At 32.9% G+C, this 19,285-nt stretch overlaps 1 protein-coding gene across 6 annotated transcripts in view; it reads right to left on the bottom strand.

Moving 5' to 3' along the window:
- The window catches only part of LOC108904553 (Ca(2+)/calmodulin-responsive adenylate cyclase), a 350,154-nt gene that overhangs the window by 135,728 nt on the left and 195,141 nt on the right, over positions 1-19,285 (bottom strand). For all 6 annotated transcript variants that reach the window (XM_018707158.2, XM_018707159.2, XM_018707162.2 and 3 more), the window contains exons 3-4: positions 17,988-18,137; positions 13,260-13,378 (exon numbers count right to left, since the gene is read on the bottom strand). In XM_018707158.2, coding sequence (XP_018562674.1) covers positions 13,260-13,378; positions 17,988-18,137 — 269 coding nt within the window. The remainder of the gene's footprint in view (positions 1-13,259; positions 13,379-17,987; positions 18,138-19,285) is intronic.

Raw genomic sequence — 19,285 nt, 5'->3', positions numbered from 1 at the left:
TAGTCATAGGCGTCTTCGTCGTAAACAAATAAACAGATAGATATAAATAAAAATAAATAAATTTGTGTATTTTATCAGAAAAAGGTCGTTTTTTATCCCTTGGCGCGTTCGACATTATTAGAACATTAAAACATGTATACACGAAGCAAACGCGAAACCTATAACTGTCATTATTACCGGTTTCGTATGGTACGCTGTAGCGAAAGGCCGGCGCGACGTCTATGATCGTCCGACGAGTCCCGAGCTCTACTGATAATGACTTTTCATTTTTAAGTATTTTTGACAGTTTAAATTTGTTTCCTGTTTCCTTAGATCCACGTTCACATAATAATTTGAAACACTTGTTTCACCGTTCAACAATATAATCGTGACCTCTTTTAACTTTCTTTTAACAGTATTATCTTCCTTTTCCAAAATAACATACAGTATATTAAAAAAAATCCAAGCAAAACAATTTGCTCTTGTCGTCTTTACTATGATCTTATACATTAATCCAAAGGCGTGACTAATTCAACCTTAGTTGTCAATTAAAGCGTTAACACGTGGAACACTTCGTGTGTAATCTATAATGATCCATCGGAGAAAGGATTAAAACCCTAACGTATTTAGACTGTACTATGAGATCACTTTAATTAGCGAACACTGCAGAAGGGATGGAAGTGATGGGGTGACTGTAACGCCATCGCGAAAGACACTAATTAGTTTACTATATTTTATGTGTTGCCATGGAAACGAAACTACAACAACCAAGAGGCATTTTGAATGATTTAAGAGTAAGATTTTTGGTGAATGTTTTGTAACAGACGGTTCAGTACGATAATTTTGTTGAATATACAAAACTAAAATCGATATTTTCCTATTTCCCTCCCTTAAAGCTTTCCACCCCACGTACGTCTTGCATCTGACGTGGATCTTCTAAAGCTTAACTGTGAAGAGGCCTTATCGTTCGTATGAACGGGAACACATGTCGCGGACAGCAAAGATTATTGATGATGGGATAAGCACTTGGAAAATGTTTTTTCCGAGGAGATGGCGACTTGAAACTTCACAACTTTATAAAAAATGATATCCAGTGGACGGGGATCAAAACTGTTTAATATTAATAACTCAAGCGGAATTCGTATTGGAGATAGATATTGATGTCACTTGCAATACATATCCTTTTTTACGGCTATTTATGCTTCAATAGAGATGTGTAGCGAAGTATTTGAAAGTCGTTTTAAAATATAACGTTTTCTTCTTTTCTTTACTCAATAATGCAGAGTTCCAAAATTTCAGGAAAAATTAGGAATACGAAAAAACTATTGTCCCAGAAATAATCGAAAAAGGGAAAATTCAACTTTTACTAAATTTAAGGATTGATTAAAAACAAATCATCAAACCATTTTTGCTTTTAGAAAAAGGAATCAGAAGCATCATATAAGGAATCTAAATTTGCAAAACAATGTTTTTTTCCGAGCTCAGTGTTTTTAGTTTTTTTCGTGTTGAAATGTTGTTGAAATCACTTTAAAAGCTGTATTTTTTTTAGTCATAGCGAGATATATGTTTTTTCATTGTGTACACTCATGAAAATTTTACTTACACTGTAAAAAAATCGATGTGAATGAAGGCAATAAAGGTTCGGAGTGAATCCACTGACTGAAATTATTGAGCACATTTTCACTCATTTGTGATGATATTTAAACTAAAACTGAGTACTTTCACTCAAATATAGGTACTGCTTAAATAAATTCTTCATGTAAACTCGTAGTTGGCGCACTTGTACCTAAATCAGAGTAAATGTACTCATTACTAAGTGATCCCACCCTTTTTCATCTCCAGATTGCATAGTCTTTGTCTGTTCCCATCGTCCCATTAGATTATCTCGTGGTGGATGGCAGTATGGCGTATGGTGTGCTTTGGAGTTAGACAAGTATCGATTTATCTGGTTATATTCAAGTGAAAATTGTATTTAAATGCAGTGATTTAATTACAATAATTAAAAACAAAATATTAAGTCTCGATTAATATTTGGTTAAATAAACGGATAGTTAGATTGTTATCTATAATTACGTATTTGTAACGTACAATATAAGTTATGGCAATTTATTTATCCAATCAGTGAGACACCTAAATTATTGTCTCTAAAACAAATCTATCTAAGTAAATTACAAAAAAGTTATTATACAAAATACCGGTTTTCATCTCTTAGCTATCAAAATGTAGATTTCAGACATTATTTTTACAATATCTCTCCTGATTTGAAAGTTCATCATTTGCTGTATAGCGTCTAATTAATTTCAACCATGTCTGAGTAAATAATGACTCAATAATAGTTAAATTTAAATCATGTAGGAAAAGTCAACTTTAAATTATTGGTTTTATATACTCAGAATAGAGTCAAAAGTAACTCAATTAATAGTACAATCAATTGTACTCATACTGCTAGAGTGAAAATTTCACTCAGTTGGATGTGGACAGAAATTGGTACATTATTGAATAAAACTGAGTGAAATTTGAGTGGTATTTTTTTATAGTATATTTTTTGTGTTCACCTTTTGTTAATTTGTACTTGAGCTCTACTAATTATAGATTTGAGGGCATTCCGGCCCCGAATTAATAAATTTTCTTATGTCATTTTCATATAGATTCGAGATTTATTTCAGCCATATACAGGGTAATTCAGTCAAAATATTATTAATTTTAACCACGTATTCAGAACTCCAAATAAAGACAGAAAATCGAAAATAGTTATTTTTGATATTACTAAATGCCATTTTTGCATTCGAGAATGCAAAAGAATTTCGTAATCGAGTATCAAACAACATTTTTTCGAAAACTGTATCACACAGTTCAAAAATTATTAAAAATGTGAAGAAAAAAATTTGCCATTTAAAATGAATTTATTTGACACTTGTATCTCTACATCTACAATTTCTGCACATATTTTAATATCAAATATTCTTTGATTACTTGTTAAATTGATTGTTAAATTAAATTGATTATTAATTATTGTTATAATTTATGATTTTGTTGATAATAACAAATAAACTTGCGAATTGATTTTATATCATCTATAATTTCATTGATTTTGTAGATAGATGTAAAAGTCTTTTACATCCTGGATGGATATTCTGCAGACAAAAAAACTGTCGTTTTGACATCTAATAAATATCATGTAAAAATCAACTTTTCATGATAGTTTTCGAAAAAAAAAACATACTCGACCAAGATTAGATTATAAATTTAACCACTTCATTTCTCAATGCTTGCCGGCCATAGAAAAACCGATTGTACAGCCCACTTCAATGGAAACACTATTGAAAAAAATGCATTTATCCAACACTTGTATATTAGGCTATTGACTATGTCAAAAAAAAGAGGGTACAAAGGAACTACAACGTAACAGAAATTTTATTGTTTGATATGTTCAATTGACCCTAAAAAATGATAAAACCGCGGAGTGTTACTTTTTAAAGGGGGCGTTTTTGAGAACGAAGTAAAAAGGTGGTATTTTCAGTTTTTTGAGTTTTACTCGAAAACTATGCATTTTTTCACTATAGTTGCTCAACAGAAAAGTTGTAGCAAATTGAATTTCCAATCAAAATGATACCTTCTGAAGTCAAACAATTTATTTTTAACAAAAATTCGTCCAAAAAAATTGTAAAAAAGCGAAAAAATGCGTTTTTTTCCTTTTTGGTTTTTGGCCCACAACTTTTTTCTGAGAGGAGTTAGGTATAGGCATTGCTTCACAGAAAAAAAAGTTAATTTCCTTTAAAATAAGCGTTTATAAAAGTACCTACGACTAATAGAAACCGAGATACATTGGATCAAAGTTGGCTACTTTTTGGATTTTTGGCCAATTTTTGCCCTTTTTTGACGATTTTCGTCTTATAACTTTTTTCTGAATTAATTTAGGTATATGTAATGCCATATTCAAACGAAAGCTGGTTTCAAGATCTTTAAAAAGATGCCTGGTGGAAGTTTGTACAATTAAAATCAACCGAGATATGTCAATTTAACCAACGATACTTTTTCTTATTTTTATAAAATTTTTATTGCTTTCGGTATTATTTTGTCTAATAAATTTGTTTTTGTATTTTTTTTAATTTATTGTATTTTTCGGTTAGGATTGGTTCGTTGTGACAAAAAATACGAATCGCAACCACCGAAGTCAGACGCAATCCCAATATGTTGTTTCAAACCTGAAGATATCTCAGAAAACGCTGTGTGAAGTGTATCAGTGTCAAAGTGGGTTCTTCGAACAATTATTACTTTAAATCATTATTACTTCATTTGTTTTATCATTAATTGTTGTAATAACATGAAGAAACACTTGGTTTGTTTCGCTTTTAATTTCTCGTATTATCAAAACATAGTGTTCGTTAAATCGATTTTTTTCGAAAACGGATCGAGATACCGAAATGAAACAAGAGTACATAATTAATGGAAAAATTATTGCTCTTTCAGGTTTTGAATCAAGTTTCATATTAGACATACAGGGTAAAAAATTATTAACTAAATTTTCGGTAGAATTGTTCGTAAGTGGCGCCCTCTATGACCAACGCTGAAATTGCAACACACATCTTATTCGTCGCTTAAAAAAATATAGTTTCGCAAATTTTCAAGTTCCTAACCTACATATTTTCAGAATAATCGCAAAAAAACGATTAAAAATTTTTACTTTCAACACCCTGTATTTCCGAAACTATCAACTTTCGGATAAGGCATATTTGCGCCAATGGTCACTATTTTACGTGTAGTATCTTCAGCTTTCGATTTTCCCATTGTTAATGAATCACCCTGTATAATTTCCAATTTGTTTTATTTTCATCATTCATTATTTATCATTTCGGGCTTACCCCACCTTCAGAAAAAACCATCATATTAAACAAAAATTTTTAGACAAATTTTTGGAAAATTAAAACATGCTGTTTTTTTCTGAAGATAGGGTAAGTCCTAAATGATCGTAAAATAAAACAAATTGGAAATTATACACTAAGTTATTTTATTGACCAGTCCCAGTAAATAAATTCAAGAATAAAAAACGAATTAAATATGTCAATAAATGCATTTTTTCAAGAGTGTTTCCATTTAAGATGGACTGAACAATCAGTTATTCTACAACCGATAGTCAATGAAAAATTAAGCGGTTAATTTTGTAATCTATACGGAATTTATTTGAAATACGTGCAGCTCTTCTCGGAATTGCTGTATTTACGCTTCTACCCACTTCCTTCCGTTACCGTTACATTTTCGCCGCTGTTTCCAGGGATAGAGAAAGCCTCAAAGGAGCCATAATTAAAAACAATCAGAGCGCCCGTTCTAGACGTGTTTATTTACAATTGGCAACGTCGGCGTCGACCAAAAGATTCGTGTCGTTATTTCGGCCGGCTTCAAAGGGCGCTGGCGTTATTTTTAGTTACGCCACCTTCGTGTATTTTTTCGGCCTGTAGAGTAGCAGTTACGAGGCCTCTAAAGGGCATTAGTTATCACTCGGTTCGCCCGCGTTGAAGTCTGGATTTCTTTTATTAATTTATTTGGCAGGTTGTTACATAACGGGGCGAAACAATTAGGGAAAAGGGAATGAAAAGGACATAGAAACGGAACAGGGTTCGATTCTATAACGATTAACCACGTACAGGGTGATTTCTAGGTTCGTGGCATAACCTCTGGATGTTGTTCTAGTTTTTCCGGAAACATATTTATTTCTTTGTGAAAATTGGACATTTTGTAGAGGAAGACCTAATTTATCGAATTTGACAGGAAAATTTTCCAGTTTTTATACAGGGTGGTAAAAAAAAATTGAATATGAAATTCATAAAATGTGGAAAACTGGAAATTTTTAAATGGAAACCCCTAATTTTTTAACGTATTCGCAGTCTGCAGTAAAATTAAGTGTAACTTTGTTAAAGTTTCCCTATATCTAAACCCAGTGGTTTTCATTTTATTTACGAATAAACATTTCCTTTTTCTTAAAATTAAGTTTAAATTTTTTTCGCACAGGCCGTGACAGGTAAGTAACAACATGAAAACTGTCACAGGTTTTTAATTGTCAAATTTATTTTAATAAATGTTTAAAATGTCTTCCTTCAACTTCTCAACTTCTAAACATTTTTCACACCTTTAGATTAGTTCCTTGTGATTCCCTGCTCTAATAGAATCCAGTGATAGATGCTCAAATGCTTGCCTTACTCTATGTATACAATTTTACTTTGTTGTTACTGGAGTACTATACATACTATTTTTTAGTGTCCCAAATAAAATAGCATATATAACCGGAATCTATTAGAGCAGCGACCCACAAGGAACTAAATAAATGTGACAAATAAAAACCTGTGACAGTTGTTCATTTTAAGAAAAGGGAAATGTTTATTCGTAAATAAAATGAAAACCACTGGGTTTTGATATAGGGAAAATTTAACAAAGTTTCACTTAATTTTAGTGCAGAATGCGAATACGTTAAAAAAATTAGGGGTTTCCATTTAAAAATTTCGAGTATTCCACATTTTCTGAACTTCATATTCAATTTTTTTTTGACCACCCTGNATTGCTCTTTCAGGTTTTGAATCAAGTTTCATATTAGACATACAGGGTAAAAAATTATTAACTAAATTTTCGGTAAAATTGGTCGTAAGTGGCGCCCTCTATGACCAACGCTGAAATTGCAACACACATCTTATTCGTCGCTTAAAAAAATATAGTTTCGCAAATTTTCAAGTTCCTAACCTACATATTTTCAGAATAATCGCAAAAAAACGATTAAAAATTTTTACTTTCAACACCCTGTATTTCCGAAACTATCAACTTTCGGATAAGGCATATTTGCGCCAATGGTCACTATTTTACGTGTAGTATCTTCAGCTTTCGATTTTCCCATTGTTAATGAATCACCCTGTATAATTTCCAATTTGTTTTATTTTCATCATTCATTATTTATCATTTCGGGCTTACCCCACCTTCAGAAAAAACCATCATATTAAACAAAAATTTTTAGACAAATTTTTGGAAAATTAAAACATGCTGTTTTTTTCTGAAGATAGGGTAAGTCCTAAATGATCGTAAAATAAAACAAATTGGAAATTATACACTAAGTTATTTTATTGACCAGTCCCAGTAAATAAATTCAAGAATAAAAAACGAATTAAATATGTCAATAAATGCATTTTTTCAAGAGTGTTTCCATTTAAGATGGACTGAACAATCAGTTATTCTACAACCGATAGTCAATGAAAAATTAAGCGGTTAATTTTGTAATCTATACGGAATTTATTTGAAATACGTGCAGCTCTTCTCGGAATTGCTGTATTTACGCTTCTACCCACTTCCTTCCGTTACCGTTACATTTTCGCCGCTGTTTCCAGGGATAGAGAAAGCCTCAAAGGAGCCATAATTAAAAACAATCAGAGCGCCCGTTCTAGACGTGTTTATTTACAATTGGCAACGTCGGCGTCGACCAAAAGATTCGTGTCGTTATTTCGGCCGGCTTCAAAGGGCGCTGGCGTTATTTTTAGTTACGCCACCTTCGTGTATTTTTTCGGCCTGTAGAGTAGCAGTTACGAGGCCTCTAAAGGGCATTAGTTATCACTCGGTTCGCCCGCGTTGAAGTCTGGATTTCTTTTATTAATTTATTTGGCAGGTTGTTACATAACGGGGCGAAACAATTAGGGAAAAGGGAATGAAAAGGACATAGAAACGGAACAGGGTTCGATTCTATAACGATTAACCACGTACAGGGTGATTTCTAGGTTCGTGGCATAACCTCTGGATGTTGTTCTAGTTTTTCCGGAAACATATTTATTTCTTTGTGAAAATTGGACATTTTGTAGAGGAAGACCTAATTTATCGAATTTGACAGGAAAATTTTCCAGTTTTTATACAGGGTGGTAAAAAAAAATTGAATATGAAATTCATAAAATGTGGAAAACTGGAAATTTTTAAATGGAAACCCCTAATTTTTTAACGTATTCGCAGTCTGCAGTAAAATTAAGTGTAACTTTGTTAAAGTTTCCCTATATCTAAACCCAGTGGTTTTCATTTTATTTACGAATAAACATTTCCTTTTTCTTAAAATTAAGTTTAAATTTTTTTCGCACAGGCCGTGACAGGTAAGTAACAACATGAAAACTGTCACAGGTTTTTAATTGTCAAATTTATTTTAATAAATGTTTAAAATGTCTTCCTTCAACTTCTCAACTTCTAAACATTTTTCACACCTTTAGATTAGTTCCTTGTGATTCCCTGCTCTAATAGAATCCAGTGATAGATGCTCAAATGCTTGCCTTACTCTATGTATACAATTTTACTTTGTTGTTACTGGAGTACTATACATACTATTTTTTAGTGTCCCAAATAAAATAGCATATATAACCGGAATCTATTAGAGCAGCGACCCACAAGGAACTAAATAAATGTGACAAATAAAAACCTGTGACAGTTGTTCATTTTAAGAAAAGGGAAATGTTTATTCGTAAATAAAATGAAAACCACTGGGTTTTGATATAGGGAAAATTTAACAAAGTTTCACTTAATTTTAGTGCAGAATGCGAATACGTTAAAAAAATTAGGGGTTTCCATTTAAAAATTTCGAGTATTCCACATTTTCTGAACTTCATATTCAATTTTTTTTTGACCACCCTGTAAAAAAACTGGAAAATTTTCATGTCAAATTCGATAAATTAGGTCTTCCTCTCTAAAATGTCCAATTTACACCAAAAAATAAACCTATGTTTCCGAGAAAACTAAATTTTGCTGACAGTCTGCATCTGTCAATTTTTGCTTAAAAATCAAATCAAATTTGTTCATTGTTTGGGAATGTTGCAGAAGCAAGCCTTATATCATAACTTATAAGTTGAGAGCTTTATTTGGTTTCTCTATTTCTGAACAGTCCAGAATCATCGCAGAACTATAAACGCAATAGACAAAATGCTGAACGATTCGGAACTATCCGGAGTTATTTGAAAACCAGAACGCATTACAAAAATATACTCATAAAATCCAATAAAAAGATGCTTTTCTTAAACGAAAAACAGGAAATGAGAAAATTATGAATGCCAAACGGAGCTTGGGAAAATGGGAATAACTACGCATGCGCCAAATAATACAGTTCTAAGCAATTCGTGTTAGAGAGTTATAACTACTTCGGATGATTCAGAATGGTTCCGAATCAAGTTCGAATAAAGCCAAAACAAACATCTGCGAAATTCTGAACCGTTCAAAGTAAACATGAACGCATATTTCAGACTGCGCATGATTAGAACGGTTCGGAACCGGATTTTATGGGAATCAAAACAAAGCTGAGATCGGCAATGTTAGAGTGGCTGCAATGTGGTACAGGGCTGGCCGGGTTCTCTTTTATGTAATTTTAGTCAAACAAAAAGTGACACGACCGTTGCCTTCTTATAACTGCACACTTTAAAAGAATATGGTGCCTATATGTAAGTACATATTTGCATAACAGTATGAAAACAAAAAGGGCAGTGTCTATTTTTCTACACTAAACGCTTCATACTGAACTTGCCATAAAATATATAGGTGTAGTACGTAATTATAAGTATCAGCAAAAGTTAACAAAATAATAATTTCTTACTTCTTCTCTTAATTGTCTTCAGCTGTTGGTAAATATTCATTTCAAAAACGAAAATGACAGTTCAACATTTACTGAAGTTACAGGCGCATATCTAAAATAGTCGAAGTTTTTCATATATGCTATTTTTACTAATGGTGGCAAACCATCAACTACTTCACATTTTAGTAATCTCACAAATCTGTGTCATTGTACAGGGTGGTTGATTTTCGATAGTTTTATAGGGTACAGCCAAAACGGTGATAGATACAAAAAATCTGATATCGATGTTCTGTCCTCTTTTTTTGAGTTTACTTCGCTGGTACCAAAAGATCCTGGCCAACTTGATTAGTTTTAGATATACAGGGTTTTATTGAAAAATGGCCCATTTACGTTAACCTCTCTAGCTCCGTTGTCATTCAATTTAGAAGAAAAAAGTGTGCATATAACGTGTTCTATTTTTTATTAGGAAGCCAGTGGCGTACTCAGACTTTTTACAAATCGCACAGTTTTTCCGATATTACATTAGTTACATAGGTTTTTTTAAATAGACCACCCTGTATTTGGCCATCCCGCTGAATAGCATTTTTTTTATCTTTTCAGACATATATAATAATAGATACTTTTTATTTAGCTAAATGAGGAAAAATGCAAAAATGTATAGATATTTTTTCAGTTGGCCAAGTTATTTATTTATTAGTCTTTTGTTGTTTAATATTGACAGTTAGTTTATTTTTGACTCATTGAAAGCTTATTAAACGTCTATTACTGGGTTTTATTAATTTTGAAAGGTATAAAAAAGGTGTACGAAAATCTTCACAAAGTTCAAATGTTAGAGTGTTACATTGAAAGTGAAAAAAATAGTGACACAGCTTTAAACTTATATTTGGAGAGATACCCAGAGCGTCATCAGCCAGAAAAGAAAATTTTTAGCAGACTCTATGATAACTTGTGTGAGTTTGGTTCTTTTCACAAACCGAGAGCTAAATCTTATAATATACAGAATAGAGAAAATGATGAAATCAATACTTTAGCTTTTGTTGTCGCAAATCCCAATATATCCAGCGGAGAAATTGAAAGGACGATAGGAATTGGTAAATTCAAAGCATTGAGAATTTTTTAAAACCACAAGTTTCGACCATATACTATAAGAAAAGTCCACCATTTGCATCCAGGAGATGAAGAGAGACGCGTCATTTTCTGCCAATGGTTTTTGCAACAAACTCATGTAGACTCCATTTTTTTTTCAAAATGTTATTTGGACCGACGAGGCTTTTATAAGCAGCGAATCAACCGGCATAATGCGTGTTATTGGTCAGATGTGAATCCTCACCAAACTGTGGCCAGAATTCAACAAGGGCGGTTTGGTTTTCATGTATGGGTAGCTCTCTTCCATAATAGACGAAATGTATGATGAAAACCTTAACGCTCAGAAATATGTGAGAATTTTACAAGAAAATATTATTGAACCGCTGGACGATATGCCACTAGCTCAACGATATCACATGTTCTTTCAGCAAGATGGTGCGCCTGCCCACATAGTTAGAGAATTATTAAATCATAATTTCGGGGACAATTGGATCGGTACGTACGGACCAAACAGGTGGCCGCCTAGGTCACCAGACCTAACCCCTATAGACTTCTATTTTTGGGGGGATCTCAAAGACAAAATTTATAAGTATAGAGCTAATAATGTCGAGAAGCTAAGAGAACATTTTGAAAACTATATTCAGCGGGCGTCAAATATATACATTTACAATGCGAGCCGCTCCATTGCCAATCGTTGTCAATTATGTATCAACGAAAATTGCCGACAATTCGAGAACTTGCTATGACTTTGTTATGTCATTTTTGTTTTATTGTTGTTTCTCTCATTTTATAGGTGTTATATTTGTTTAGTTTATGTTTAATAGTTATAAGTGTACTTATAATTAAACCTATTAAGTAAAGATAAACGGATAATCTAATTTATTTTTTCTTGTAATTTTTTAGTCTGAGTTAGGTGCCTAATATAAAAAAAAAATAATAGACAACGAAGAGACCAATACTAAATAAATCTCATGGCCAACTGAATAAATATCATTTTTTAAATTTTTCTTCATTTAGGCAAATAAAAAGTATCTGTTATTATATATGGCTGAAAAGGTAAAAAATGCTATTCAACGGGATGGCCAAATACAGGATGTTCTATTTAAAAAAACCTATGTTTATGTAATATCGGAAAAACTGTGCGATTTGTAAAAAATCTGAGTACGCCACTGGGTTCCTAATAAAAAATAGAACAAATTATGTACACACTTTTTTCTACCAGCGAAGTAAACTCAAAAAAAGAGGACGGGACATCGATATCAGATTTTTTGTATCTATCACCGTTTTGGCTGTACCCTATAAAACTATCGAAAATCAACCACCCTGTACAGTGTACAAATTCTGCCACTGATCTTAGGCTTCGCATCGATCAATTTATTCCATACGTATCTAACGACACCCTACTGCCTGCCCTGTCGGTCTGGCGTGCCGATGAACAATCCAAGTTTTTTGCTGAGGGTCGTTGGCCGTGTATTTATTTCATTGTCGTTTGCGCTTGTGTGTTTGACACTTTGCTTGGTCGAGTGTATGGCACGTATTTTATGGCAATCAGTAGCACTGTGTATTGTGAACATAGAGCGGCACGACAGATTTAGACTATCCTGCTTTTTTATTGTCGCCACAAAGTTTCCGATGTCTACTTATAAGTTAATTTCGTTTTTCTTGGCGAATTGCTGTAGTATCAGTTATGCTATTTATATTTTTCTTTATTTATAACTAATATGGATAAAAGCGAAAAAAAAAACGTTGATTAGAATTAAAATTGTGCCTCCATATAATATCGTAATTTAAAATAATTCTATTTTTCAGTCCACTCTCTTTACTGACATTTAAGAATACCTAAGCTACTCACAATCTGAAGCAAAGAAGCTTCTACTCCAACTAACCAGTGACAGATTTCAGTAAACAGAGCCTTGTTTTCTCTTTGGTGGTAGTTTGTTATCCTTAATTGAAATTGCAGTTTAAAATGTCAAACTAAACATCCGTTCTTGCAGCGCAAAATCCACAACCGTTAGCGAACAGTCCATAACCGTACATGAGTAATAAAAATAGTTTGCGAACTATCAGAAATTTTTTGTAGAAACAAAGTAATGTTACGGGAATCATTCTTTTCGAAATTGTGAAAAGTTTAAACCTATAAATTGCGATTTTGCCGTTGTGTCAAAATTTTTTTTTAAAACCTCGAGCTTTTAATTCCACACTGCAGATTAAATCTATTTGAGAACTCAGTGATAGTATAGTGTAAAAAAACTGATATCTAATTCTTTAAACATCAACAATCTGTATCTTAAAAATCGGTGATTTTAGACTTCGTTTTAAATCCTTAGTTAATCAGGTTTTTTATTTTAAAATAATAAATAAAACTATATTGTCCGATTTATTTCAGCCTAGTATCGGATTTTACCTTGATCCATCTTCAGATTTCCGATTAGTATTTTGCGTTTTTTTATTATTTAAGCAAATAAATATGTTTAATAATTCAACGTTTTTTACAAAATTTCTTATCCCAGACCATCTCGTTTGTGAACTTTATAAATACCATCCGCATGTAAACGTTTACGTACAAATCGTACAACACGTGTAATGATAAATCGTCAAGATTATTATAAAAATGTGCACCACTCACCTCACGTTTTCGTGTTTCTGGATGTAAATTTTATGGAATTGACCTTCGACCGGCGATATTATATCATTTTTCATTTCCATGGCGACGTGTTGGGGCAGCACCGACAGGAGGAGCCTTTCCTGCAAACACAGACACTTTCAAACGCCAAGTTCACACGCCTCTACCTTTACTCGGTTTCCATTTCATTTTCTAATTAAGCTAATAGGACTATAACAGCACATTGACCATTTACAAATATGGTAGATTTTAATAAATCTTCGATATAAAGGGTGTCCAGTTTACACCACTTTGGGGGAGGGGGGGTTTCTATTGGAATAATAATGAGTTTTTCTTAATTATCTTTAAATCGGGTAAAGATAAAAATGTCAAAACAAATGTACACGCATAAATATTGTCTTAAGAAAAACTGCAAATTACTTTATTCCCAATAGCAGTGGAAAAATAAGCTAAAACTCAAAATTTCTTAAATATTCTAAGGGTTTTGCATAATACAAAAAAGACAGACGAGTTGAAAACGTGTAGGATAGAGATAACATAAAACGACAGAAGTAAATTTAAAAATATAATTTAGTAGTCACAATACAGGGCGATTCAGTCATCACGCAATAATTTTAACCACGTATTCGGAAAACTTAAAAAAGACCAAAAACTGAAAAAAAAATTAACTAGACCTTTTAAAATATAAGTAAATTACCCCTTAATTCCTGTTAATTCGGCACCCTAGTTCGTAATACGGAACGCGCCCGGTCGGCGGAGTACAAAGCGTTCGAACGTTGAACCGAAACAGCTGATTTCCTCAGTCGTCTTTAATTTTGTAATTGGTTTCAAAATCAAAGTGCAGTGAATCACAACTTTATTAAGATATTATGGGCGGGTGAGCAGTACTGTCATTTTAAATAGATTGTTACCATACTACTCTTTGAAAAGTTACACAATAAGGTCCACGTACTACAAACTGAATAATTAATTGAACGTAATAGTAGAAACTCATATTCAATTATAAAACGTAGTGAACACGTTAACAATATTAAAAACACTGAATTGTAGCAACCTAATATTAAAAAACAATTATTATCCTTATACAATATATATCCTTTCTTAACAAATAAATAATACCTGTTAATATTTAAAATGTAAAAAAAATATCTTATTCATTCATGTGTCTAGGTAAAAAGCTCTGTTTATTCGTTGTTGTTCATTACGGATTAAAACCGCATTAGAAACTAGGTTAATGACCGACTACTACAGTAGATTCACTCTCACTAAACCCTTGTGGGTCAACGGTCATGAGCGGTCCGAAAAGGGGTTCAAATAATGATTTGAAAATAGTTTTTTTTCAGCGTAAATATGTATTTTAATTTTTTTAGTCACGTATTCGTATTCTACTAATTTTTTTTTAATGATATTATGACTGAATCACCTTGTACATCGAATAATGAAATTGCAAATATTTTATTAACTTAAGGCAAATTAATAATAGGGAAATAACTTATTTTTTAAGTTTCAATATGTTAAAGTTGAACAATAAAAACAGTTTAAACTTTGCCTTCCATAAATCTGTAAAAATAAAAATCTAAAAGATTCAGGTCGGGTGACCTGGCAAGCCAATTTACGGCTGCATCTTGCCGTTATCCAATTCACCGCCCAGCAAAATGGTTATTAAGGAACTACTACTAATCTTCAAGGGTATATCTTCTATAGATCTGGCAAAGGATGTTCCAAGAAATTTAAATACTGAACATCATTTAAATGTGGCGGCAGTTCAACTAGTCATAAATGGTCACCGAGAGTCCAGTCCATATATTAACAACAATTGATATTGGGTAGGTACATAGCTGTTGCCTTTTTATTATTGTCACTCCATTCATGTTGTGTAATTACTACATTTTTTGTAAAACGCGACTCGTCAGTCATTATTTTCGTTGTGTTTATTTCTGAACCGGTTGCCAAAATATAGTCTAGCATTGTTGTCCTGGGGTAAAATTTATTGAACTCTTATTAGGCGACAGATAAATAATTGTTGTTCTCTTAATGTTATGTGGATCACAGATTTAGAAACATTGACTTCAGTTTAGACTTGTGTGAGGATTCTATTTAATGGTATTTAAAACGGCTTCTTCCACAACTGTAGTCCTTACCTAGCGCAGACGCGCGCGTTCTCTAGTATGAGCCAAAAAAGTACCTTCTAGAAACCTTCGGCCAAATCCAGCAAAAGCACTGGGTTGAAAAACTTGTCGACCTGGAAATTTTTTAGCATATCGTCTTGCTAAAGAATTACATCTACATTTTCCATATACCAAAAGGCATGTCGGCCAATTCATTACTGCACTGATTTTACAACATATAGTTAATACAGTTGTTTTGATAACATATTTTTCTTTCAATTATTTTCCTCAAGCAATCCGTATCCACGCCACTGCTATTTGGATAAAAATGACTTGCACGTTTTTCTTAAGACACAATTGATATTTATTCGTGTACAAATTTCGAAATTTTTATATTTCAAAGGAAAAAATTTAACACCCAGTTTTTTGAAGTATCAAAGGACACCCTGTATATCGTATACGAAACGGTTAAAGAACATCAATAAAAATTTTTTACGTACCATAACGGTGTATATATACGGTGTATATTATACGTTTTTTGGGTCGCTGAATCCGAATCCGAGGTCCATTTAACCCATCACCTCCAGATTTTTCATAACCTCAAAAAAATCGATATTCTAAACATTTAACCCAACCTAATAAGCCCATGAACTCAAACCCCAATAACCCTATAATCCCATAACCCCATAACCAAGGGAATAAATCATAGTCAATCTGTATTATTGCAAAACATCATATATCCGAGTATTCCTTGAAAATCCAAGTACTCAAACCCTAAAAAATCCCATAACCCTATAACCCCGTAACTTCATAACCCCATAACTAATAAATCATAGGCAATCTGTATTATGGCTAAACGTTAACGTGGTTGAGGATTTCTTAAAATCCTATGCACTCAAGTCATTCTAGTAATATAATTTTTTGGGTTATCTACTGTTATCCTTTAGATTTTAATTTCATTTAATTCCAGTCAAGAGAGATTCTTAACATTTCTCATTCATTTATTTATTTTAGTTTTATTGATTAATTTATAGTACGGTCTATCCTACAAATTAATTTTTTTTCAAAAGCTCTTATGCGAGCTATATGATGTACCAAATCCGATCGCGCAACCACTTCGAGGTGTATATTGTGTAACGCTAATGTCGACGGTCCTACCTATTAAACTTATAAAAAAAAACTAGATCGACTGTAACACTCGGTTTTCGAATCGTGGGGTTATGAATTGTAGGGTCATGGGGGTTTTGGGGTTTGAGGTTTTTAAGAAATTCTCAACCACGTTAACGTTTAGCCATAACATAGATTGCCTATGATTTATTAGTTATGGGGTTATGAAGTTACGGGGTTATGGTGTTATAGGGTTATGGGAATTTTTTGGGTTTGAGTACTTAGGTTTTCAAGCAGTTCTCAGCTGTGTGATGTTTTGCAATAATACAGATTGTCCATGATTTATTCGCTTGGTTATGGGGTTATAGGGTTGTTGGGGTTTGGGTTCATGGGCTTATTAGGTTGGGATATCATTGGGTTAAATGTTTATAGGATTTGGTTGATTGGATTTAGCGTTGGAAGCTTGAGTCTTATGGTTATATGGTTTAATTGTTCAGAATATCGTTTTTTTTTGAGGTTATGAAAATTCTTGAGATGATGGGGTTAAATGTACCTCAGATTCGGATTCAGCGACCCAAAAAACGTGTGATAAACATGGTCTGACCTTTGAGCCCGAAACTCAATTTTTTGTGTAGCTGTGTTATTAAAGAACACCTGATTTGGAAGAAGCTGTTCACTCATTAAAAGACCTTGTTTATGTTGCTTGTCATATAAGTAAGCCAAATTTTCACGTTACTCAAGATTGAGAGTAATATGGCAACAAGAAGTTGGTGAGGACTATGGCTATATAAAAGTTTCTTTACTGACCAACATCAAACTGAAGGAATTATAACAAAATGCCCTATTCATCTTGTTTGCCATAGTAATAAGTAAAATTGCCATAGGTAGATGAACACAGACCATCTAGGAGAAGCATAATGACGCACATTTCCCCATCTTACTGTACAAAGATATATCCATGTCAAAGGAGATATTCTCGCCCATAACTGCCGGTAAAAAAAACTGATGTGACATTTAGCAAACAATACGGAGCTTTTTCGCATATTGTTTACTTTTTAATTTCCTTTATTGGTTGTAGGTACGTTGGAAAGGCAAAGGTCATTCGCATTCAGCAAAGTTGGGGCAACAGATAAAATTTAACGAGAAAGTGCAAATTTGCATAGTCCGGAAAGGTGAGACGGTACGTAATCCTGACGGTGAAAGGGGAACAAGCGATGAATATCAATGATTTCCAGTTCCCGAACCTTGTTTCTATATGGCCCTTTACAACCAGACCACAGAGAATCACATTAATATTCGAAAAGGAGATCAGGATGATATTTGTCAACGAGCCACTGAGGTCTTTATTTTTCTTTCAAATTAAGAATTAAAATGTTTTCAGTAAAATGAAAATCATTTAAAAATCACCCCTTTACAAATGACAGAAGAACGAAAGATCAAACAACTGCAAATTTTTTACATTTTGCATAATATAAGACATTTAGGATGGTTTATTTTTTTGTTGAGTACAACTTACCAGTTTTTCGTTTTCGTCCTCCATTTCCAACCTGGCGGCGATGCAGTTTCTCGTGTCCAAGAACGCCTTCCTCTGCGCGTGCTCCATTAGATTGTGCATGAAGATGCCCACCACGTTCACGCAAAGAAAAACCACCACGTTGGCACCCAACTGAAGCAAACAGAAAAACATTGTTTCAAAAATTTGTTTAATAACTGAAAACGTGATTTTACAGGTTAAAACTATCCTTTACATATTTCGAACAAATTTAAGACACAATATTTGTGTACAGTTTGTTCCCAAGCGAGCCTACAATAATTGACCGTGTTGTAATAATCTTTAATCTGATGTGTTTACATTTTGATATAGCTTCATGTCAGCTGATCTTGAAAGTTATTTCTCTCAGAGTCCTAAATAATATAGGCCAGGAAAATAAGCTGGGAAATGACCATTTCGCGACTTTTTGTTTCGGCAAATTGAATTTATCACTATAGATGCTAAATATTATGTACAATAACATATTAGTTTCCACAGTCATAAAAATAGGGAGAAGATTGTTACAGGGTGGTTAATTGTATAATTTTTACGTAAATTTACGTTTTTCATTTATAACTTTTTTCCGTTCACTTCCACGAGAAAACAGTAAGGTACTTTTTTTTTCGTCTTCAAAAGATCTACAAAACTAGTCAAAAAATATTGATTACAGAAAAGTAATAAACAGAAGAAGTTTTGAATTAAACATTTATAAACTGCGTTATTATTACCAGAACGTATTGGCAGCGCATCCTCTCATTCCTCCTAATAACTCACATGAAATCTGGAATCGGTAAGTTAAATAGTTTACAAGTTATGGCCTTATAAACAAATTAACTAATTATTAGTCTGGACGATCCCGAAGATCTTCCACAATCGCACTGATTTTTTTCATGGTAGATTTCATAATAATACATTGAAATGTATAATTTTTTTTTATTTCAAATTTGCAACCTGGAAATTTTTTTAATTTTTGAGCCTTAGTTGTAAAATGAAATATACGACGCATGAACGTGATATAGTTACATATTATTACATATTCGGAAAGCTTATGAAAAGAGCTTACAGACTGTCAAAGTTGACGGCTTATTGAACAAATTAGGTTGTTAGCGGCAAAAAAATACTGTCATAACCGGCAACCTGAGTACTTTCCCAGATAAAAATATTTTATTTGTGGAAGTATGTTAAGTGCATAAGAAATATTGTCAAAAGTCAGTGGGTCGCTTGATTTTCGGCGAGCCGTGGCGCGGCGGAAGGGTGGGGGAAGCGAACGACAGCGAGTCCGA

The sequence above is a fragment of the Anoplophora glabripennis genome, unplaced genomic scaffold (assembly GCF_000390285.2).
Source record: "Anoplophora glabripennis isolate ALB-LARVAE unplaced genomic scaffold, Agla_2.0 scaffold99, whole genome shotgun sequence".
NCBI classification, from domain to species: domain Eukaryota; kingdom Metazoa; phylum Arthropoda; class Insecta; order Coleoptera; family Cerambycidae; genus Anoplophora; species Anoplophora glabripennis.
Note: the sequence above shows the minus strand (reverse complement) of the source record. Positions and strands in the feature narration are given on the sequence as shown.